Genomic DNA, 24,420 nt, shown 5'->3' with positions numbered 1-24,420 from the left:
CTTTGCGGCTTTATATGGTGAAGCCATTCTGACATCACCCTCTTCAGAGGCAAATAAACCTCTTTTATACGCTGTGTGTCTGCACATGGTTTTTCGCCTAGTGACTCACTGAATGCAGCCTTTTTAAAAAAAAAAAAATCTCTTTACACACAAAGAACTCATTTTGTCTGCACACATATATGGTTGGTGGATCGATGGTTAATGTAACATCATCTAATGATAAATGATTTGTCTCCAAGAGCATCCTCGCTCGCTGTGTGACATATTAACTTGTGAAAAGTCAGCAACATGAATCCATGTCAGCACCTGTGTGTTGCTTAACTTTTATAAAAACCAAAAGGTTCCTGAGATATGATTGGCTGAACTGATGAAACCAGAAAAGACATCATCTTAATTACAATCGTCATTATTTATTTGGTCTTTCAACTTTAAGGTTCCAACTTCCAACTTCCAAAAGCTCAATACTTAAATACTGTACTCAATAATTTTATAATGCACCATTTTGACATTTTAGGATATTTTAGTTTTTTGTTGGATGAGACCTTCCATAGGTGCACATTAAATACCAACATTTTGCCGACAACCAGTTAGCTTAGCTTACATGGAGGAAACAGTTAGCCCGACTCCTCTGACAGCAACAAAATCCTCTTACTCACAGCCTTAAAGCTCAGTAATGCCAATATTATATCCTGTTTGTTTGCATGTAAAAAGCAAACTACTCTATTTCCACTGCTTTTTCTTGGATCAGCAAATGAACCACTGGATCTAATGTAAAATCAAGCATATAATTATAATATATTGTGATCTAATAGCTGAGAAATGGAATGACCCTCTTCCCCAAAATGTGTTCTGAATGATACGTGATAGATTTTATTCAACTTAATGTAATTTCTTCATGGTTGTAAAGTAAACCCTGAATAGATCCATGACTTACAATAATAGCGATATATTGCAGATGATAAATATCTTGCAGTAGCCCTTCCCTTTAGGTCAGACATTATCCCCCCGTCGAACAAGATATCATTTACCTCCATTCAGCTCCACACACTTTCAGTCTGTATCTGATATGATGATTTGTAAACCATCTGTGTTCATTGTGGTTTTCTGCTCGCTGCAACAATAGCCTGCGGTTGAAAACAATGGCACTCTGACCCCCCGTTTCCTTTAGTGGCAATCCTGATTAGCCAGGTGACAAGCTTCTCCCATGCCATTGTTAATGTATTAGTGTCTTGAGTCCCTGCGGAGGGCATTAACTCAGCTAATAGCTCTGCTAATCATTTAGTGATGGTTATCAATCACTTGTTCATTTTTAGAGGCTGTAGCTCCACAGGGGAGGGGGGAAGTAAATTTGTGCTTTGAATGATGCTGAAGGTTGTGTGATGGAAATGCAGCCACATGCATGTTGAAACAAACCATAGTCAGAAAGGATTGAGTGGGGGGGGTTTAAGGATGATGCAGGGAAATCGGCTGTGGGAACCAGAGTGGTTTTAGATTGGGAACAGCCTTGTTACTTCCAGTGTCTTCATGTTTGCACAACCCAAACCTGGAGATTGATGCAGATTCCCCACAGATCTGCCATTGAATGACTGCTGTGCATCAAAATGATGATTAATTATCCATTTTTCACCAATTGCACAATAATCCTGTGATGGAGACCCCGTTTGTGGCATAATCGCTGCCTACAAATTTAACATATTGTGTAGATTTCTCACAATTCAACCCTCATGTAGAAAAGCGAGGCTCAATAAAATGTGCAACAGTCTCAGGTGTCAAACTGTTTAAAAGTCAGTAGCGTGAAGATCAGGGTGTATGATGCTCTAAATGTTGGCAAATGATTTTTACACTTTCATGTTGGGGAATGTCAAACTGTCAGGATGTTTATTATCTGAAGAGACGAAACTGCAACACTCGTAGTATCAGCTTTGATTTTATTACTAGGAGTGAAGTTGTTCCTGATACTGATACTAGGAACAACTTTATTACCAGTAATAAACAAGTTTATTACCAGTAATAAAAATAAATAATAACGTTGTATTGTTAAGTTTTATTACTAGTTCTAGAACTGTTCCTGATATTTTAGTGTTTCCACCTCTTTTTCCTTTCTCCATGCAGCTTGGATGTTGATAAAGTTGTGCCAGAAACTCCTGCTCTGCTTCTATCTGATCCTCTAAAAAGAGGATCATTTCACAGCCTCTGAAAAAGAAGGGAGGAGAGTGGGGGGGGGGTGTTATTTCAGGGACCAATAATGGTTTCGATTTACTATACGCAAGGTCATGTGGGTAATTGTTTTAAGGGCGATGTCATTAAATGTGAACACATCCTTTTAATGTGGATGGTGAGTATGAGTCATGCTGAAAATTTAAGCCAGATTGTTTTGGGGGGAAAAAAAAACGGAGGAAGAAAGGATGAGGGGATTTGACGAGGGGAGGATGAAGGCAAGGTGAAAGGTAGTAAGACCACCAGGGATGGTAGGAAAGGAGGATCGGGAGGGAGAAAGATGTGCAAACAAACACACCCAAATACCATTTTAAGGTATTTGGGTGTGTTTGTGGAACCAAAGGAGGGCTCAAAGACACCTGAGCTGCCTTGAGTCATGCCAGGGTTTACTTCCTTGACACCTCCATGTACCTCAGTGCAGGTGCATCTGTGACTTTGAAGAGCAAAAATAAAACAACATCAGTCTGAAAAACATCTCATCCAGTTCAGTTTTGCTCAGGTTTTGATACCCAGGTGTTAAACACCTTCACATGAGTTCTTTTTTAAGCATTTGTACATTTTTTAGTTTTTGTCTCCGTTTCAAACCTTTGATTCTTTTACTTATATTTCTGATTGTTATTTATCCTTAATGGTGATTAAAGATGGTTGTAGAAGATATGAACCATTTCTCTGACGGTGACGGGTGTTTGTCTCTTAATAATTTCCAGCTGCATTCTGGGGCGACATTGCTTTGGACGAGGAGGACCTGCGCATGTTCCAGATCGACAGGACGATAGACCTCGCGCAGCACACACATCTGCACACACACTCCCGACAAGGGCACACATCTGGTAAGAGGATTTTAACTTTCCTCTTAAAGTCTGTCACTACCCATCGGCCCCACAATAGACGAGGGAACCAATGCATCTGAGGTCATCCGGGTTTATTGTTGGTTGTTTGTGTTTTGATTCTTGGCTCTGGTGTGTGTGTCTGTGTGTGTGTGTGTGTGTGTGTGTGTGTGTGTTTGTGTGTGTGTGTGTGTGTGTGTGTGTGTGTGTGTGTGTGTTTCAGGTGGCCTGGAGGAGCATGACGTTTCGAAGAAAAGAGGATCTTTGTATTTACTGCTGGAGAGAATACACAGGTTTGGCTTTGGTAAGGACTCAGGCTGGATTAAACGGTTATTACCTCCACCGAAGTGTTAGTCATTGATCTGCAGGATTATTCTAGACCAATACTGAATTGGTTTCATGAATCTTGATGGGTGGTTTTTTGTTGTTGTTGTTGTTGTTGTTGTGCTGCCCCAGAATAAACTTGATTAAATTTTGGGGTTTTATTTAACTTTCTGTAACATTTCATTTCTGAAGGAATGAAAAATATAGGGAACTATTATCTATACTTGTGTGCGTTTTGGTTCAGATCCATCAGATTTAAATGATTATTATAAATTCATTAACCTTAAATGATACTTATAGGGTTAAAAGTTTTATTTTGGAACAGGCGTGATTGAATTAAACGGGACCTTGGTGGAGCTGCAGTCTGTGCTCTACTGAGAGCCGTTCTAGTTCAGATTACATTCTGACATGCTTCATCCATTAATTTAAGTACCCTCTATTCTGAGACCAAACTCATTTATAAACTGATCTTTACATTGATTGATCAGTAATGATTCTGATTAAACATAACCTAAATGAAAATGTGGGCTACAGGCTGATATGGTTACCATTTCTCTCTCCTTCCTTGCAGACTATCTCCCCAAGAACTCCAGCAAGGGAGCTGCGAATCCCAAGGGCCACACTGGGAAAAGTGGGAAGACTGGGAATGTTGTGAAGAGCCGTTCTCCTCGAGCGGCCACATCCCGAGCTGAGAGGATATGGCCCGGAGGAGTCATCCCCTACGTCATCGGAGGAAACTTCACCGGTGAGCGGCTCTGGTGGATCGCTGCTCGCTCTGTCCAATGCTGAGACGCTCACCTCTGTGCGATTGTGTGAACACAGATGTGAAATGTGTGTGTTCCAGGCAGCCAGAGGGCGATGTTTAAGCAGGCCATGCGTCACTGGGAGAAACAGACATGCGTCACTTTCATTGAGAAAACAGATGAGGAGAGCTACATCGTGTTCACCTACAGACCCTGCGGGTGAGTGGGATGAATCTTTTTGCATGTGTTTGATTGTGTGTGTTTGTGTCTCCAGAGTCCAGTTGTAACCTTGTCACAGCGAGAGACGATATGGTCACTCAACAATGGCTCCACTTTCCTTCCTGTCCTGCTCCCGTTTCCCCATCCCACCAATCACGTTGCACAGTGTATGTTTTCCTACGTTCGTGCATTTTTTTTTTTCGTTCATATTCTGCAGAGATGCATTGTTCTGTTTTGTGGCAGCGCCTTGGGGTCATAGTGTGTTTGTACAGTGGTGGCACTGGTTGGAAGTTTTTAGAGTCTTTGAAATCAGGATGCTGGGATTTATCTCTCTGAGCTGTTGTTCTTTAGAAGGATGCAGGAGTAGGATGCTCAGGATATTAGAAAAATATTTTAGAGCTGAATGGATGTTTTTAATCAGGGAAGAAAATTCTCACAGCACATTTGACTCAAACAGCATGTCGAGCTTCTGCTAAAGATGAACTTCTGTTAAAACAAACGGCACAGTGAGGTGAATTTTCATGGCATAATCTCTCATTTTTGTGATAAATCAGCAATTTTCAGATCACAGTGTAATGATTCACACCTTAAAATGTTATTTTAAAGGGTGCCCAACAAAGTAATTCATCATTACAAGCGTTAAAAGGGCCAAATTATACAATCATTTTCAGCAGCATCAACATTCAGCATCATTTGTGTTTATTATTTTTACATGAGTCGACTGCACAGGATATCAAATCTGGATACCGTTCTGTTATTGACCAAACCCTTGTGATCTTTTTTTATTAATTTGTTATTTAAATAGTTATTTATCTATATTGTTGTGTTTTTATATCAGCAAATTTGTTTTTGGAGGATTTTGTTCAAGCAAGTCTAGTATCTCAGAATGTTCATCACTATAATATACGCTCTTTGTTTGCTCCCTCTATAATATTTGGAGCCTGATGATGTTATGTAATCTATTTAATCAGAATGTTTTAAAAAATTTAAATGTTGAATGCCGTTTTCGGGATACGTGCACCTCAGAATCAGAAGAAATCCAACTAACGAAAAAAACGAAAAAAATCAAAACCACATATTAGATTTTGAAAACGAAACATGCAACTAGAGGAGCAAGAGAGTTGCATGTTAACAGATGATGCCTGTTGCTTCAGTTCCTGTGATTGGCCGACGTTGGAGATTAGACGCTGTAATCTGATGCATAAAATACCGTGCAGCTTGGATTTGCAGCATGTGTGCCAGACAGAGACAAAGAGAAGGAAATGCACAACAATGTATTGATCATGGTAACATTATATCTGTAGCAGTAGACGTGTTGAAGCTACAGCTGCGAATACTGTGAATCGAGACTCTATCTACTCCAGTGACTGCTGATCCTAACCCTACAATCAGCTCACTGGGTTACTTTAATCAGATTTGTTAGCCTTGCACGTATGTCGTGGCTAACCAGAAAAAAAAAAGTGTTTGCTTTGTTTCTGTGATTCACAACTTATTCACGCTGGGTTGTGAAACTGCAGGATTGTCGGTGTGTCTTTTCCTCCTCTGGCAAACGCACAGGGGAAGGAAATCCTGAAAAGGCTGTGTGTTTGTGTGAATGTGTGTGTGTGTGTGTGTGTGTGTGTGTGTGTGTGTGTGTGTGTGTGTGTGTGTATGTGTGTGTGTGTCCGTAAAGCATTACAAATGCCTTCTCCTTTGCCAAATGTGTAGTAACTCCTTGCTAATTCTTATTAGGTGCTGTTCCTATGTGGGTCGTCGTGGCAACGGGCCCCAGGCTATATCCATAGGCAAGAACTGTGACAAGTTTGGCATAGTGGTGCACGAATTGGGTCACGTCATAGGCTTCTGGCACGAGCACACGCGTCCTGACCGCGACGATCACGTGACCATCATCCGTGATAACATCCAACCAGGTGAGACTTGATACCACAGATGTTATTGGAGGACTGTTTCTATCTTTGTGGGTGTGAATGAGGCTTTTGATGACTGTGAAGTCTGTTCTCACCGCTATCTGACAGGTGTGAAATTAAACAGTCTATCAAAGCCAACCCAAGCTTTTATTTAGCAACACATTAAAATTACAAGTCTCTATCGCTCTATATGCTTTATCATATACAGCAAACTCAGAGTGGACATATAAAGTGTCATTGTATCAGCACACACTGTCTAATGCTACTATCTTTGGTTGTGTGTGTGTATTTGCGTGTGAATATGTTCATATCTTCCAAGGCCAGGAATATAACTTCCTTAAGATGGAGCCAGGTGAGGTCAACTCCCTCGGGGAGCCGTATGATTTTGACAGCATAATGCACTACGCCAGGAACACCTTCTCACGGTAACCAGCTGCATTCTCACGTAAAACGCACGAGACAGACAATGTGGCAAAACAAATGCTTGTCATCTTTTAAAGTCTGTAATTGCATTAAAGCGGTGATGATTTTGTATGTTTCTCCATGCTGATGTCTGGTTTTAAGGGGTGGAGTGGAGAGAAAATAGATACCGAACCAAACGACAGTCGCCCTGGGGCAGGTTTAGGTTTATGTTAAAAATATGTTTAAATATGATTACATATGATTTAGCTCCAGTGTGTAACAAAACCAATGCATCCCAGCACAGGATGTATCTTACCGTTGTGTCCCACTTACATGTGTTGAAAAATCTTGTTTTCTACGGAATAAGTTGAGAAATTTATAAATATATATAAATGAGAAAAGACAAAAGGAAATATTGACGCACGCTAAAGTTGTGTCTTTTCGGTTTGTGACCAAATTCTGATAATTTTCTTTTTTCTGGGCTGTGTCCCAAAAAAACATTTTCCTCTTACGTCTGGAGATTTTTTATGCCAGATCCGACTCACCTCCTATTAATTAGAAGAAAACACAGAACATTTGTAAGGTGATCAATTTTTTGCAAGGAGGTCATACAGCTGTTGCCCAGCGTTGAGGCTGTATAAAATATTTATTTGATTTTCTTTGAATCAGACCATGTTGTGTGTTAAATCTCTCTCTTCCTCCCATAGGGGCATGTTCCTCGACACAATCCTTCCATCCAGAGATGAAAACGGAGTCCGACCTGCCATTGGTCAGCGGACCAGGCTCAGCAAAGGAGACATTGCACAGGCGAGGAAGCTGTATAGATGTCCAGGTATGGATATTTCTACTATGTGTACGTGTGTTTTGAAGCGGTTGCTGTTATTGGCCCATATCTTGGTTGTAAAACCTTCCCACCCATCCACTCTCTGAGGCACAGGGGTGACGTTGAGTAATTTGTTTTTCCTTGTGCTTCTCTGTTTTTCGGTTTCGCACATATTACTCACCGTCTTCCCTTCCGTGCGGTTCTGCCTGTCCCCGCGGTCCCAGTTGTGAGGTTCTGACGTGATCTGGGCCCGCTCTACAGCAGAGCTGTGGAATTGGGGCGTTTTATGATCGCAAAGCCATCAGTTGTGTCTGTCAGACACACTTTACACTTCTTTCACGAGATGAACTCTATCTGACACAAACCGCATAAATTCACGTCTTTTCGTTTTTGCTTTTTTGTGTTTTTACTCACTTATGTTCTAATTCTATGTCTTCATCTGCTATTAATAGCTCGTTATATGCAGTAACAGTATTACAGGAGACACTATATGTAATTTAATAAACCCCATTCTGTTTCTGGAGCAAGAACAAGGTGGTGTTTTTACGTCCCAGCTGGAAATAAACACATCTTCAACCTTATAAGGCCACGTTAGAGTGATACCACATTCACTGACAGATGAAGCGAGCCCCAGGGCATTGTGGGAGGGAGGAACAGCATGGATGATGGGATTGGACGGGCATATTTGGCTAACCTCCTTTTGAGAAAGAGCAGCAGCATTAAACCAGCAGTAAAGAATAAAGACAGCAGTTTTTTCCGTTCCAGCCACAGTATATTTATCTTATTTGCTCGTCGCTGTCGTTCACTTACAGAAACGACTGCAAGGGAAAGCAAACATACTGCAGCATCTACCATACAGAACCAAACAAGTCAAAGCCAACATGAAATGTGATTTTGTTTGGGAGGGTAATTTTAATTCCTTTGCTGTTTTCAGAATTAGAGATACGTGACTAACAGTTTCCATACGCACTGATCACATGTTATAAAAATAAACTTTGGCAGATGGTGGTTTGTCCTTTTGTTTGGACAAAATACATGATAAATGATATCAGAGCCATGTGTTCTGTAGTATTGTGCACAGTACACAACTGAAAGGCTCATGCAATACCATCTTGGTGTGTGTGTGTGTGTGTGTATGTGTGTGTGTGTGTGTGTGTGCGTGCGTGCGTTCGGGCTTGTGTATGTGTTGCAGCATGTGGAGAGACGCTCCAAGAGTCGACGGGTAATTTCTCATCCCCCGGTTACCCCAATGGATACCCTTCCTATACACACTGTGTCTGGAGGATATCTGTCACACCTGGAGAAAAGGTGTGCATGCACACACACACACACACACACACACACACACACACACTCACGCACACGCAAAGCCCCATAGAAGCTATTATGATGCAGTCGTGAAACATTCACATGAAAACACCATGCTCACAGCAGAGAGGGAATAAATGACAGCTGCATGCTGATTAGCTGAGGCTAAAGTGTGTTCCTGTGATTAGACAGATGATATTTCATTTGATTTGACAAACTGACTTCTGCTCCACCAGATTGTTCTTAACTTCACCACCATGGATCTGTATAAAAGCAGTCTGTGTTGGTACGACTACATAGAGGTTCGGGATGGATACTGGAGGAAAGCTCCGCTGCTCGGTAAGATCAAGTCACCGCCGGCCGGCTGTGAGCTTTAATTCTTCATGGAATAGCATTTCTTTTTTTTCTTTTTTTTCCTTTTTCTAATATAAATCTTCATTAGCTTTTTAATTCTGATGACACGCTGTCATCACCTCAGATCACTAAAACCGCTGCGACCGTTACATACGGAGGCCCTGAGAACTCAAAACATTGAAGCTCATGCCAGGCAGAGACGATAATCCTCAACAGATTGTCAACATGTGTGCAGCATTTTTTTTTTTTTTTTTAAAAGAAGGCCTCAAAGTGAGACAAAACAACCAAGAAGAGCAGATGATAACAGTAATTGCTTCCAGGAGACGCTAAAAAAAAAAGTGATGAACATGCTTGTTGCCATGGTTTGTGACTCATGCAGCTTTTGAAGTTGGGTTCCAGTAAGTGGTTCTGGAAAATAAGACGGTGGGTTGTCCTACTGAAATCATCGTTGGTGGGACAGCAAACTGGTCTTGTCATCACTTTTTAATGCCTCAGGAAACAGTTTCTGATTTTTTACTGCTGGTTTATTTAGTACATACCCTCCATATCGTGTATTGAAATGATAGAGGAAGCTGTTGGTTTAATGTATGTTTAACGCCACTAATTTCCCTGCGGGAATTAAAATCAGTACATAAAATTTAAAAAAAAATTGAATTAAAATATAATTCTGTGTTTTTGTGTGTGTTTCCTAACAGGCAGGTTTTGTGGAGATAAAGTTCCTGACATCTTGACCTCCACTGACAGCCGGATGTGGATTGAGTTCCGCAGCAGCAGCAACTGGGTGGGAAAAGGCTTCGCTGCAATTTATGAAGGTAATTCCTTTAATTGAATTAATGAAGATGTTGTTGGTCGATGCGGTTAATATCTTAAGATCTCTCCTGTGAAGCGATCTGTGGAGGGGAAATCACCAAAGACTCAGGGCAGATCCAGTCTCCCAACTACCCCGATGACTACAGACCCTCCAAAGAGTGTGTGTGGAGGATCACCGTTTCTGAGGGATACAATGTCGGACTGAGCTTCCAAGCCTTCGAGGTGACTCAGTCCTTATGTGTGTGTGTTTTTACTTGTGTTTTTGTGTTTCTCTCCTGCACGTCTTCTGCATGTATATGTGTGTGTGTGTGTGTGTGTGTGTGAGAGACACAGAGCAGGTTTGTTGAGGATTGGGTTTGTAGTTTGAATCCCATAAAGTATTCAATGTGTTAAATGTCTCAGTCTGTGTCCGACATGATGTCACACATGTAAGGTCAAAGTTCACCTTCGCTTCAGTCTCATTCTGCTCTACGTCGCATCTTTTGTAGATCGAAAGGCACGACAGCTGCGCTTACGACTACCTGGAGGTCCGGGACGGTCCTCTGGAGACGAGCCCTCTGATTGGTCGATTCTGTGGCTACGACAAACCCGAGGATGTCCGCGCTACCTCACACACCCTGTGGATGAAGTTTGTGTCAGATGGGACGGTCAACAAGGCCGGCTTTGCCGCTAACTTTTTCAAAGGTGTGTACGAGTGTGTGTGTGTGCAGGTGTGTGTGATGTGATCTCATGGCTTTGAACCAGAAACATTCCATGTGTGTACAATGCGCTTCTGACGTCTGTGTTTTCCAGAGGAGGACGAGTGTTCCAAGCCAGACAATGGTGGATGTGAACAGAGGTGTGTAAACACTCTTGGCAGCTTCAAGTGTGCCTGTGACCCGGGCTATGAACTAGCTCCTGACAAAAAAAGCTGTGAAGGTAAATGTGTGTGTCTGTGCAACACTGGATACATGTTTTGTATATACATTCCTTTGTATGCCTCTGTGTGTTTCTGTAGGATATGAGTCGTGAGAAATAAAATTAAAAAAAACATCCGCCCCCATCAACAGGAAAAAACATCCCTGTGACACATGCCTCACCGCTGCATCGGCACAAAGGCTGTGAAAATCCTCTAATCCCATGAAATAAATCAAATAGCTGTAATGACCCACATACTGGAACCAGTGAACAAGCTGCTTCACTTCTCAGGCAACACGTGATAGAGGATGGTTTTGCTGTATGTTATTATAAACCAGGGGTGTCAAACTCATTTTCCCTGAGGGCCACATGAGCATAATTGCTGTCCTCAAAGGGCCAGATATAACTTAAAAATGTAACTAAATATAACTCAATATAATGTAAAATAAATGTAACTACTCCGTAATATTAAATAACTCTGAATGTATTACTTATTCAAGTTACAAACATTGCAGTTGCACAGAAAAAATATGTTTGCATGTTGTTCTGTTATAACATAAATCAATTTAATTTGTCGGGTTATAAATCCCACAGAACTCCATCAATCAATAATCCAAACAAATAAAGAACAATAACATCAAAACAAGTTAAGACATTAACTTTGTTCAAAATGTTTTTCTCAGAGTTAAAATGGGCTGAATTACTGCATTGTGGGAAATATAGTTTTGGATCAAAGGAGTCTTTTGACCCACCTGTTTTTATACACTCAGACCTTCATAAAATGATGTGGCAGGCTACATTTGGCCTGCTTTTGCATTGAGTTTGACACATTTTACAAATAGTCGGTGTATTATTCGAAGTAAAATAAAGGGACACAGCAAAATTTGTCACGCAGTTCTGCAGGTTTTAGCTGAGTGACCTCCATCTCTGGAGGACCCCACCAGAACCAAAATCCATGCAAAACATCAAAACATCTTTTCTCCTCGCTTACAAAAATACAATTTCTCAGCCATGTTTGTGAATTTGTGTGTCTCCAGCGGCGTGTGGCGGCCTTTTGTCCAAGCTGAACGGAACCATCAGCACTCCCGGTTGGCCTAAGGAGTATCCGCCCAACAAGAACTGTGTGTGGCAGGTGGTGGCCCCCACTCAGTACCGCATCTCCATGCAGTTTGAGACCTTCGAGCTGGAGGGAAATGAGGCGAGTGTGTGTGTGTGTGTGTGTTTCTGTGTGTTCGTAAAAGTAGATTGTCAAGCATTTGCCAGATGGGAGTTGTCATTTTTTTGTTTTTTTTAAAATAAAAGCATTATTTGTATTTTTAGGTGTGTAAATATGATTTTGTGGAGGTGCGCAGTGGCCTGTCGTCCGACTCGAAGCTGCACGGTAAATACTGTGGCACCGAAGTCCCTGAAGTCATCACGTCTCAATACAACAACATGAGGATCGAGTTCAAGTCCGACAACACCGTCTCCAAGAAAGGCTTCAAGGCTCACTTTTTCTCAGGTAATGTGTGTGCATGTGTGTGTGTGTGTGTGTGTGTGTGTGTGTGTGTTGATTACGTATGCAAATATCCATACATGTGTGCATACCCCTGTATTTTTAGTGTCCATTTGTTTTGTCTGTCTGTCATTCTTTGTCTCCTGAGTCTCCATCGGCTCCTTGCAGCCTCCCATCATGCACTCTGCCCTCTCACCCTCAGAAAGGCTGACTCAGTGTCAGGAGCGTATAATTGTGTTTGAGTTATGCAAGGACATAAAGCGCCGCCACCCTCCCACGCGTGGCCTCATCAACAACAAGCCAGCGCCCTCGTCGGAGGTCGGAGGTAACCAAACCTCGCAGTCGAAGGGATGGATGGATCCCCTTTAAAGGACGGGGATCGCTGTTGAATCCATCCTCCTGCAGAGGGAAACATGTGCTTTTGTCCCAATCGCGTGTAACGTATAAATACCGGTGTTCAGTTCCAGAAAATTCTTTATTTATTGAACAAATTGGATTGAATTGAATTAGTACGTTGCATGAGGTTGGGACACTGCTATGATTCTCTATCAAAAAGCGTGACAAATATCCCCCACCTACAGCTACAGGGAGGAATTTGTTGCGGATTAACATTAGATATTAACAAACTTAGGAAGTTGCCCTGAAGAAAAAAAAATCTAAATTTCCTTTTTCTTACTCTTAACTTGAAAGGAAAATGGAAAAAAAAAATGTAAAAGGCAACTTTAATATAATATTTTGACTTCTCCTTCATCTTTTGTAGGAAGTGAAGTGTCAGCTGTTTGAGCTCTCCTTAAATCTAGCTACAAAATTCCCGAATCGTGTAATTAAACCCCGTAGTAGAGCTTGAGACGTTATGAATCATGTGTGTGATAAAAGTTGCTGTGTGAATGGCTCTTATTGTTGGAAGCTGTAAGTTGGCAAGGATGCAGTAACTTTAGGGAGATCCCTCCTGCCTCCCACACACTACTAATCTGTGTGTGTGTGTGTGTGAGAGAGAGAGAGAGTGTGTGTGAAAGCTACAATGGAAACCGTGTAGCATCACCTGCAAAGCTTCTTAGGCTGTGATTGGGTAAGACTGAGCCCACAATAGCACAGTAATACCACATCAGACACATCGACACACACGTCGAAATCGACAGAGGGCGAGTTGGTGAGTTAGTGTTTTCATTAAAAGCAGATCCAGTTTGATTCACAAGCTCTCGAGTTGAGGTGAGACGTGAGTAAAGTAAAAGTAAAATAAACTTTACTGTTCCCCAGGGGGGGTAGTCTTGGCAGCATCGCTGCAGGCTGTTGCATCACGTGCAGAAAGGCCGCTCGAGCATCCTCACACACACACACACACACACGCACGCATGTGTGTGTGTTTCTAAAAACATCAACAACAGAAACTTGCAGGGTCAAAAAAGAAGCAACTTTAATTTGATTTTTAAAATGATGCGCATGAGTGCTCGTGAATGAGTCGCAGCTCTGCTCCGGAGTTCAGTAGCTGGAAGCTGGAACATCTGGAACATCTGCGTCTGATCCCCACATCCCATCATAGGAGTCCGTCTCTCACGGTTACACTCTCCTCCGTCTCTCACGCCCCCTTCCCATACTCACTGTCTGACCATGCTGTCATCTGTAAATCCCCAACTCTCAGCGTCTGTCTCTGACACCTTGGCGGTTGTCAACGTGGCAGCCGTCCCCCCATACACACACATACACACACACACACACACACACACACAAAGAGAGTCGGTGTTTCCACCTCCTCTCCACGAGCAGCTCGGTTCCTCCTCTGTTCAGCTTCCAGTAAAAGGTTTTCTTGTCATCACCCGTCCTCACTGACGAGAGGTCGTAAGGTCAGGAGGATGCAAAAAGTAAAAGGAGGAGGTGATTTATTTCTAGTTCGTGTTTGGATCACTGGTTTACCAAGACGTCACTGATTTACAAGATGATGACAAGCTGATCCAGAACACATATGATCCATGGGACAGTGGTTAATGAGGTCGTAAAGCAGGATATAAATATACCCACGGGTGTGTCGCTCTTTTAATAAGGTGTGGTTTGGCACTTTTTGGCTTGTTGCTTTCAGGCTCTGATGCAGAAAATGGGTTGTCGTAGTTCGATAAAGATTTATGGATCATAAATCTAGTTGAATTATTCATGAAGGGAATATGTGGTTGACGTCCTAAGTGCCCACTTATCCCACCAAAAAAAAACGAAACAAAAGATGATGTCAGTGTTTTTCCAAAGGCACGGATCCAAACATGACGACAGCAGCTCTCGTCACATTTTACAATTTCCTCTCAGGTGATGGGGTTAACACATCAGGTTGTTACGACTGTAGCAGCAGAGCCGACCCCAGATCAACGGTCATGGTCTGAAGAGGTCAAAGGTCGACCACAGAGAACCCATCCCTTTTCCTGGTCTAACCTTTCTTTCTTTTTTCAGCATTGAAAAGTTGCAGTGATGGCGACTTTACTGATCGAGATCACACGCTTTATTTTCTGAAAATAAGACAATGATCATTGTCAATAAAATCATCTTTTGAAAAAAAGAAGAAGAGTAAATCGACCAAAAAAATTGTTATAACCCAATTTCATAGAAACAAATTACAGTAAAATTTTGTGATTGTTTTTTTTTTAACTAAGTTACAAATATTATTCCCAGAATAAAACCAGAATAATTATAGAATTATCATTCATCATTTTTCTGTAGCTGCTTCTACAGGATTGCGGGAAAGCTGCTGCATAAAAATGGTATGACGTTGACTTTTTTAAGTAGTAAAAACCTATCAGGACATAAAAGCAAACAAAATTAAAACTAGATTCAGAACTAAAAGATAAAAACAGAAATACTGAACCTAGATCTACATGCACTCATCACTCATCATTCACTTTCACTCACATACTTTGGGTTTACATAAAACTAGATTCTTTTGCTTTATTGCTGAACCCAAAAACAGCAGCTAAGCTCAGACTGAACAAAAGCTGCTTGGGGAGAAGAGGGGTGCTTAGCGGATTGTCATCTAACTATCTCTAGGCTTTAAATCCCTGTGATAAATACTCCTATTTCATTAACTCTGATTTATTTCAATAAATAAATCATGAACATTATCTTTTGCACCTATAGGTGATAATTCTTTTTAAAATCCCTCTAATTCGCTCTTGCTAACCTTCCCATCCTAGTTTCCAATTTTTTTTTACATACCTGGTACTCCTGTCGTCTCTGTTTCCTAACATCTTTTCTCCTTTTCAATATCTCCTTTTCTCCCCCCCTTTTCCATCACATCAAATTTTTGCTGTCTCCACATGAGTGATGTGTTGCATGTGTGTGTGTGTGTCTCTCACAGACAAAGACGAGTGCAGCAAGGACAACGGCGGCTGCCAGCACGAATGCATCAACACAGTGGGCTCGTACGTTTGTCAGTGTCGCCACGGCTTTGTGCTGCACGAGAACAAACATGACTGTAAGGAAGGTGGGTTTCACACGCATTCGCATCAGCACACACACTGGCATAAAATCGGTGGGCCGCACACGCGTGTGCTGCCACATTCACACAAGCACGTGCTCATTCACAAGAGTGGCCATCGCCCGTCGCACAGCCATCACGCCGTCCACTCGCATCAGAGTCCGCCGGACGCCCGGCTGGCCGTTTCCATTTGAGGAGCCTGGTTTTTTTTTTTGGACAAAACATTTTCACACTCCTGACTTGAAGTTGTGAGCGGAGCTGCAGAAAGCGTCATGTTGAGCTGCTAAGATGAAGACGCGTGGCGGCGACTTCAATGACTTTGACTTTTGACCCGATGAAGCGATAAAACCAGCAGCACGTTCAAATGTTTGACCCTTTAAGAGTCTAAAAAACCTTCAGGTATTGATCTTGGATAAGGATTGATTGAAATCCTACTCTCTCTCTCTCTCTCCCTCACACAAACACACACACACACACACACACACACACACACACACACACACACGCACTCAGCTCTTGAACTGACATAATATACTTGACTCTTTGAAGTTGAACTTTTGAACGCCTCTCTGAAGGCTCCCTACACTGCTCATAAAAACGATCTTGTTTCAAACATCTGAGGGCTTGAACATGCATCACTAGCTTCCTATGTTCATATGTGTGTGTGTGTGTGTGTGTGTGTGTGTGTGTTGATGAAGTGGATTAGACCAGCTTGCCCCTTAACCTGTCAGAGTCACCCTATTCCCATCGCACAGCTTGTGTCCGTCGTTGTGTACGTAAAAACATTATTTCTGTAAACGTATTAACACAGCTGGATATCTGGATGTATAATAATATGTTAACCCATGAGGTGACCTGTCAGATGTGTGTAACCAGGACTGACAGACATCTATTAAACCTGAGCTTTATGGGTACTTCTTGATGCTGTAGCTTCATCAACGGTTTCCTGTTCTTGACGATAGCTGATAATGTAAAAAATATATACTTTTACCACCTTGTCATAAATAAAGTGCATGCTGGATGTGTGTATGGAATGTGATGTCTGTGTATTTTGCACTGCAGGATTCTCCTTCATGTTTTTACCTTCTTGTAAACTCATCTGTGTCGTTCTGTACTTGGGGTCAATGTGTCTCAATAAAAGCTGTGTCTCTGGAATCCATGTGGCTGTCCTGTTTATACTCCCTTCATCCCATGTCGTTCAGTTAACTCCTAACACACACCCTTGCTTTCCTCACACACACACGAACACACACACACACAGAGTCCTATTCCTCATCTTCCTAGAGCAAACATATCAACGTTCATCAAATTTAGATACGGGGAAGGATATATTAGTCACATCATTCATGAAATCACTCAGTTAACCCTTGATGAATTGTTTCTGTTGAACTCATCCAGAATAAATCTTAAATCTGCACTGGGATTTGATTTAAATTGTTGGACGTACAAAATGCTCAATGTGACTACATTTCTGGTAGGAAAAGAAATCACAGCTCAGGGTTGAGATTTTTAGGATTTGAGCTTCTGCTGATTTTAGAGATCTGTCTTCATGTATTAATGATTAATGATAACTGTGATTTGAAGATTTAAAACAGCATGTATTTTATATTCATTTATGCTTGATAACATTACTTTTTCCATGCAGTAGGTAGTGGAAGACATGTAGGACCACTTTGTTATCATCATCCCTTTTAGCTTTGTCTGTTAGCAGTGTTTATGTAGAACATGTGTTCATGTGTTCATGTGAGATTCACACAGAACGCATCACCAGGATGTGCTTCTGTGAAATTTTTGCCCCGTTTCTTTCTTTTGCTTCTTGTTTCTCTCCTTCCTGTTTCCTTTCCATTTCCTCTGACCTTTTCCTTTGCAGCCATGATTCTAACTTCCTTTCAATGTGTGTGTGTGTGTGTGTATCGTGTGTGTGTGTGTGTGTGTGTGTGTGTGTGTGTGTGTGTGTGTGTGTGGATATTCCAGCTGAGTGTGAACATAAGATCCACAGCCCTAGTGGGACCCTGAGCAGCCCCAACTGGCCAGACAAGTACCCCAGCCGTAAGGAATGCACCTGGGACATCACGGCCACGCCGGGACACAGAGTCAAGATCGTAAGTGTGAGCTCAGATTTCAGGCCTGGTGGAGTCGACTACTTCCTGTTCTCTCTCTCCTTCTTAATAAAACAGAATTCTCTCTGTGGGGTCGTGTAACGCTTCGGGCTTTCATCCCCTTTTCTTGTTCCACTTGCAGAACTTGAGTGAGAAAGGTTGGGGGGGGGGACGTATGCGTCTGTTTAACGGGGCAGCGCCTTGAGCAGTGACCATCTGTATCTATCTATCTATCTATCTATCTATCTATCTATCTATCTATCTATCTATCTATCTATCTATCTATCTATCTATCTATCTATCTATCTATCTATCTATCTATCTATCTATCTATCTATCTATCTATCTATCTATCTATCTATCTATCTATCTGAAGTGGTGATTCTTTTTTAATTATTTTCAATTGTGCGCAAGAATTTCTTTGCACAATTGTTTGCACAAAAAGACTTTCAGCCAATCACGACACATGTTTTAGTTCTTCCAGCGATGTTCCCTGGGACTCAGTGACGCGAACCGGTTTGTTTTTGAAAAAGCGATGTGGGAGAGAACCCTGAGCGAATGGACGCCTCGCAGCTCGCGGTGAGGAAATAGAACCCTGTGTATAATAAATCTGGATTCATTCTGGCAGGCAGTGAGGTTGAGCTCAATGCAGTCAAATCCTTCACCACCCACTTTATTTTTTCTCCATTTTTCTGTCAGGTTTTTCTCTCATTTATTACCTCTGCTGACAGGAGACAGACGGTGTCCGATCATCCGCGCAATGTCTTGACAAGTCGTCCGAGGGTCACAAAGTTCACCTTCATGCTGATGGGATCAGATTTTTGACCACTGAAGCTTTAAAATATCTCCAATTGTTTTGTCACTGAACTAATAGATTTATAAACTAACCTATAATCTCAAACCTGGAACATAAATTCAAAAATGTGGAGGAGCAAACAGACTCACATTCACACAACGTGCTTCAGATAATCCTCCTAAAGTCTATTCAGGCTTCCACGCTGATAGTGTCGTACACACTAGCACAGCACGATCTGTCCAATGGGCACACACACACACACACACACACACACACACACTGCTCTCCTGTAAAGTAGATTTGACTCCTCACTGGGGCTCTCCAGCTGCACGCTGAGCTCCTGGCAGGTTATCAGAATCCTCATCTACTGTCATTTACTTTTGATAATCTCACATCATCGCTTGCATAACAAACACAAAGCACAAACGATTTCACCAGCATTCATGACGTTCTGCAAGAAACACACTGGAAACGCGCTGCATCTCCGTGGTGTGTTCAAGTGCATCTTCATCGGATGCCTGACTTGAAGCATCGCATGCAGATGCTTCAGGGACAAAAGCCTGCATCAAAAATGTATTTTTTTTCCTGAACTTTTTTTTATAATTAGACTCTTAGCACATTTTAAATTTTCTGTAAAATAATTTTAAAAATTCATTAAGCAATCTCAGTTACATTCTGGTTGAACAAATCCCCGTACAAACATGTTTTACTGAGGTACTGTAAACACACCAGGTATTCAAGTACCTGTTTTCATTCTGCAGTTTTAAAATATTACTAAAAACACATAAATATACACCTCTGCTGTGTTTCTTTAGGGTGTTTTGAGTTTAGAAAATACTCTCCCTACAATCGCAGTCATGACATCACAGTAGGATGAATTTAATACCAGACATTTATTCTTGTTTCTTGTTTCTTTCACACGCGGTCAAACACACTCTATGTTCTTTACTGAAGAGACGTGAATGCAGGTCTCATCTGAGCTGTAGGTTAAACATCTGGAATTCATTACGATTTGGCCAGTAACGCCGTCGTCCCATCAGCTCGTGTTGGCTCTCGTCCTCCTTCTGTCTGGTTTGTTAAAAATCCATCCGCTTCGACGTTTTGCGGTGAGAAAACCAGAGATGTGTGTGAGTGTGTGTGGGAAAGATCGGCCTGCGAGGTTTTATGACTCAGCTCACGGCGACTTGATTAGATTATGAATCGTGACAGACTGTTCATGGAGGTTAGTGTGTACGTAACAGAAAAGCAAAGGAGAGCCGAGTTTCTCCTACAATATCCTCAGAATCCATCCAACATTTTATTCCTATTTGTTTGTTAAATATTAAAAAAAACAACAACAAGGTAAGGATCTCCAAAAAAAACTTCTCTGCTTCTTTGTCTCCACCTGTTCCAGACCTTCAATGAGTTTGAAATCGAGCAGCACCAGGAATGCGCATACGATCACCTGGAGGCCTTCGACGGGGACAGCGACACGGCGGTCATCCTGGGTCGGTTGTGCGGCAGCAAGATCCCGGAGCAGTTGATCTCCACAGACAACAGGATGTACCTCCGCTTCATTTCCGACGCCTCGGTGCAAAGGAAAGGCTTCCAGGCCACTCATTCCACAGGTGCGTGTCCAGGTGGAGTTCCTTTTGAGTGCATTCTGCAAACGTGATGGAAATCCATCATGAAATCGGATCGCAAATCTACTAAAAGTGACATTTTCAGATTTAAAATCCCATCCTAACCCTTTCACCCTGCAGAGTGTGGAGGCCGGCTGAAGGCAGAGGCCCGTCAGAGGAACCTCTACTCTCACTCCCAGTTTGGGGACAACAACTACCCGGGTCACACCGACTGTGAGTGGCTGCTGACGGCCGAACAGGGGTACGGCATTGAGCTGAGCTTCATCACTTTCGAGGTAGAGGAGGAAGCCGACTGCGGCTACGACTACATTGAGCTGTACAGCGGGTACGACGCCAACTCGCACCGACTCGGTCGCTTCTGTGGATCAGGGGTAAGACGTGAAGTCACTTCTCCGACATTGTGTTTTCGCAAGATTTAATTGTGAATTGGCGTCAGTTGTGTCGACATAAAGTGTGTTAGCATAAGAGGGGCGAATAATCTTTCACCCAAACATTGGAAGACAGTGCAGAGGAGTGTGGAGAAAGGGAAAAAATGTGAATCCATGCTTATCTTTGTCCTTGACTGGCATTCCTTAAATCTGTTAGTGCACCACCCCCCCTTCCAAAGTCATAACATGGCGAGGGAAATAGAATCTGCAAATATTCTTACATGTATTTTCATCCCATCATCACCACATTTTATCCCTATAATTGTATTTTACGCCCAGAGAATAACATACAGTATTCAGAATTCAATTCAAATTTCAAAAAAACTTTATTAGTCCCCAGGGGGCAATTGAAATGATGATGATGATGATGATGATGATGATGATGATGATCTGTATGATGTGTATCCTATCTGTGTGTGTATCATATCATATCACATCAGCTCATATCATATCATATGTGTATAATATCTGATATACTGTATGATATGATGAAGTACGATGATGTCACGCCTCAGGTTCACAGTAAACAGGAGGCGGAGCAACAAAACAAATGGATTACATAACGTGTTTTATTTGCACCTATAGCGGCTGAACCTCCACATATCTGACAGACACATCTCTCTGCCTTCCCCTCCTCAGCCCAGGGAGGGGATCTATTCGCCCGGAGGTGCAATGCTCATCCGCTTCCATAGCGACGACACAATCAGCAAGAAGGGCTTCCACATCCGTTATACGAGCACCAAGTTCCAGGAGAGCCTTCACACCAGGAAATGACCTCACATGCAGCCCTTGACCTCTGACCTCTGCGCGGCCCTGCCACTGTCACCCTAACCTTCACCACGGCAAAGAAAAGCACAGCCCGCCCCCCCATCCTCTCGGACCCAAAGACTGACGTGGACGACGGCCAGCCACAGGAGGAAAAAGACACTTGGAGTGAAACATTTGTCCCCCCTCCGTGGCTCCACACAGGTTATCGTGCTGCGAGATGAGACAGGAAAAACACTCAGATATCCAATATGAGCCTCTACAAATGTGGGGAAACACGAAGGTTATCGAACGAAGCATTTTTGCGGAGGTGGTTTTCATTACCGGACACCAAACTCCCCTCGGGAGTGGACAAAGGGTTACCGGAGATCAGTTTACTGAGATACTCATGGTTGCACAAATGCAAACAAAGGAGAACCCACACACACACACACACACACACACACACACACACACACACACACACACACACACACACATACAAACATGCTAACATTCATATCCAGAATTATAACCTATGGATGTTTCAGGAGCTGCATCCAACATGGGAGTTTTGGGTGTTTCGTGGTTCCTTGAACTGTGACTTTGCGATCGCACCGCTGCCCACGCCCACCTTAATGGAAAGGAGGGAGATGTTTTTATTGCCTTTGACGTCTGGGAACTGGTCTGCAGCCGATGTGATTTCATTTCTTATTGTTTTAAACCCATTGTGTTTACTGTATGTGTTTGTGTGTACAGAGAACAGAACAAAAACGAAAGGCCGAAGTCCCTTTTTGCTTAAAGCTTTTGCAGACGGCCATCATGGTATGGAAACACAAATGCAAACGGAGATCTGTGACGTTAATATAAAGCCTTGCATTGTGGTTTTTGTACCATCTCGTGACAAACCGAGGAACTTTGGCGGAACCTTTCCTGTTTCAGCTAGTGGATTTCAGAAGGGAACATCTTCATAGCTGTCTTCTTCTTTTTTTTTTTCGGAGTGACACGAGTGTGATGGAAGGAGAGATTCCCATGGTGCTAAAAATAAAAACACACTGAGTGACAGATGATTACGGATGGAAGGACAGGTTTTTAAAAGGAGGCAGCCAGCGTGCGAACAACATGCTGCATCAACAGCACTAGTCCTGTGGAACTACAATTTTGCCTTACCACCAAATGTATGCTATCTGAGGTCGCTCCTATGCTCTTGCACAGATTGTCAGTGGAGTGTATTTCAAATTTTTTTTTTTTTTTTTTTGGCAGCATATTTCATTTGTTTGGAGAACTTGAATGGTTTTATCGTTTAAAAAAACATGGGAAGTGTAGTCTGTTTGTGAGATAGTATCAATGGTGCATGTTTGTTTGTGTCAGTTTCTGTTGCTGCTCTGCAATAAACACCCTCACACACACACTCTCTGCTCTCTCTTACACACACACACACACACACACACACGCGCACACACACACACACACACACACACACACACACACACACACACACACACACACGGTGACATGTCTGCAGAAACACACCTCATTTCTGTGCATTTTCCCTGACTATACCTGAAGTCAGAGTTCCCTTCTGTGTATTTGGAGCGATGTAAAGTTGACCAAAATCAAAGTGCACACGGTTTGCATCATTTCTGTGTTAAATGCAATTGTGTAAGTGTGTGTTATAGGCGATTATAGAGATATTACGTTTGTGGCTGTCTGTAAACTTTGTTTTTAAGTTGAATCATGCATTGCTGTACGTGCCAAGCTCAAGGTGACCCCGATCCACTGTAGTTTTTGTTTTATCATTCCACCTCTGTAGTGCAGAGACACTGACGAGATGTCATCTACATCAGTCATTAAAATACACACAGGTAAAAAAAAGAAATACACGCCTCTGTGTTTCCTGGGTTACTGCTGTGTTTTATTTAGGTTCTTTCTGACTCTTTTGCTTCTCTACCTTTTATTCTATTCCAACAAACTCCTTATTATTGCTGTATATATTCATGTGCATTCATGTTCCTGCTGAGAGACCAGATGAGAAACATCAATACCATCTCGTATCTGTGAATTATAAGCAGACTTAGCTCAGTATAAAGGCTGGAAATAAAGAGAATTACATCAAATTCTTTATCAAAATCATCTCATTTTCATGCAATGCAATGTAAGCAGTGTAGAAATAAAATAGTGACCATCCCAAAGAGCAAGAACAGAAGTTCTGATTGAATGACCTCTGACCTTACGCATCCCCACATCTCCACATCCCGGTCTTAATACTCAAAACTTTTGCATTAGAGTTTCTCGGTGATTTTTACATTTTGTTTGCAGTCATGTTAACGACAATCTGCTTTTGACTCTTGACCCATTTTCAACTCAGAGCACTGGTGGTGTCCTGAGGATAAACCTCTTACCTTTACGGGATCAGGTCGTCGAGCTTCAGCCGCCTCACGTTGGGCGCGCACCTCCAGCTGTTTGCTGCCAGCTATGCGCCCGTTTGGCCACTAGAGGGCGCGCAGCTCAACCTTTTCAAAATAAGCGCTCTTGAAACTGTTCCGAAACGGTTTCTCCCAATTGTTACTATATATAGCGCTTCATCTAAAAATTAAAATTGATGATTGTAACGTTTTCACGATAGCTTAAGTTTCTTTAAGTGAAAAACCAGACCATTTCCTGGTCATAACAACGTTAAATACCTGGTTTAAGGTGACACAATACTTTCAGATGCTGAATATAAAGCATTACTTTTACTGTCCTTGTGTGGTTATTGCAAATAGATGAGGTTTGAATGATTTTTCTCCTCAATTCAGAGACGTGTTTTTCACTTGGTCAACCTGTATTTTTTACGTCCATAGATTTCCAGTGCTGTAACTTTGCTTCCATCTTCGGTTCATGTAGGGAAATGCAAGCAGTCAGCCTGTTTTTTGTTTTTTTTTGTATGTGTGTAAATTTTCAGTTTTAAA

General features: G+C 42.1%; 1 protein-coding gene across 4 annotated transcripts in view; it reads left to right on the top strand.

The window, feature by feature from the left end:
• Positions 1 to 23,751, top strand: part of tll1 (tolloid-like 1) — a 34,785-nt gene extending 11,034 nt beyond the window's left edge. For 2 of the 4 annotated variants that reach the window (XM_068322154.1, XM_068322155.1), the window contains exons 3-22: positions 2,925 to 3,047; positions 3,268 to 3,348; positions 3,940 to 4,113; positions 4,213 to 4,330; positions 6,062 to 6,240; positions 6,557 to 6,662; positions 7,347 to 7,471; positions 8,655 to 8,770; positions 9,007 to 9,109; positions 9,820 to 9,936; positions 10,011 to 10,156; positions 10,423 to 10,618; positions 10,727 to 10,852; positions 11,869 to 12,029; positions 12,152 to 12,332; positions 15,661 to 15,786; positions 17,755 to 17,882; positions 20,069 to 20,282; positions 20,418 to 20,668; positions 21,311 to 23,751. In XM_068322154.1, coding sequence (XP_068178255.1) covers positions 2,925 to 3,047; positions 3,268 to 3,348; positions 3,940 to 4,113; positions 4,213 to 4,330; positions 6,062 to 6,240; positions 6,557 to 6,662; positions 7,347 to 7,471; positions 8,655 to 8,770; positions 9,007 to 9,109; positions 9,820 to 9,936; positions 10,011 to 10,156; positions 10,423 to 10,618; positions 10,727 to 10,852; positions 11,869 to 12,029; positions 12,152 to 12,332; positions 15,661 to 15,786; positions 17,755 to 17,882; positions 20,069 to 20,282; positions 20,418 to 20,668; positions 21,311 to 21,499 — 2,960 coding nt within the window. In that variant the 3' untranslated portion in view covers positions 21,500 to 23,751. Of the gene's footprint in view, positions 1 to 2,924; positions 3,048 to 3,267; positions 3,349 to 3,939; positions 4,114 to 4,212; positions 4,498 to 6,061; positions 6,241 to 6,556; positions 6,663 to 7,346; positions 7,472 to 8,654; positions 8,771 to 9,006; positions 9,110 to 9,819; positions 9,937 to 10,010; positions 10,157 to 10,422; positions 10,619 to 10,726; positions 10,853 to 11,868; positions 12,030 to 12,151; positions 12,333 to 15,660; positions 15,787 to 17,754; positions 17,883 to 20,068; positions 20,283 to 20,417; positions 20,669 to 21,310 lie in introns of those variants that run through there. The other 2 variants (XM_068322156.1, XM_068322157.1) reach the window with 2 other exon arrangements.
• The last annotated feature ends 669 nt before the right edge of the window (positions 23,752 to 24,420 follow it).

This window comes from Antennarius striatus, chromosome 8 (assembly GCF_040054535.1).
Source record: "Antennarius striatus isolate MH-2024 chromosome 8, ASM4005453v1, whole genome shotgun sequence".
NCBI lineage: Eukaryota > Metazoa > Chordata > Actinopteri > Lophiiformes > Antennariidae > Antennarius > Antennarius striatus.
Note: the sequence above shows the minus strand (reverse complement) of the source record. Positions and strands in the feature narration are given on the sequence as shown.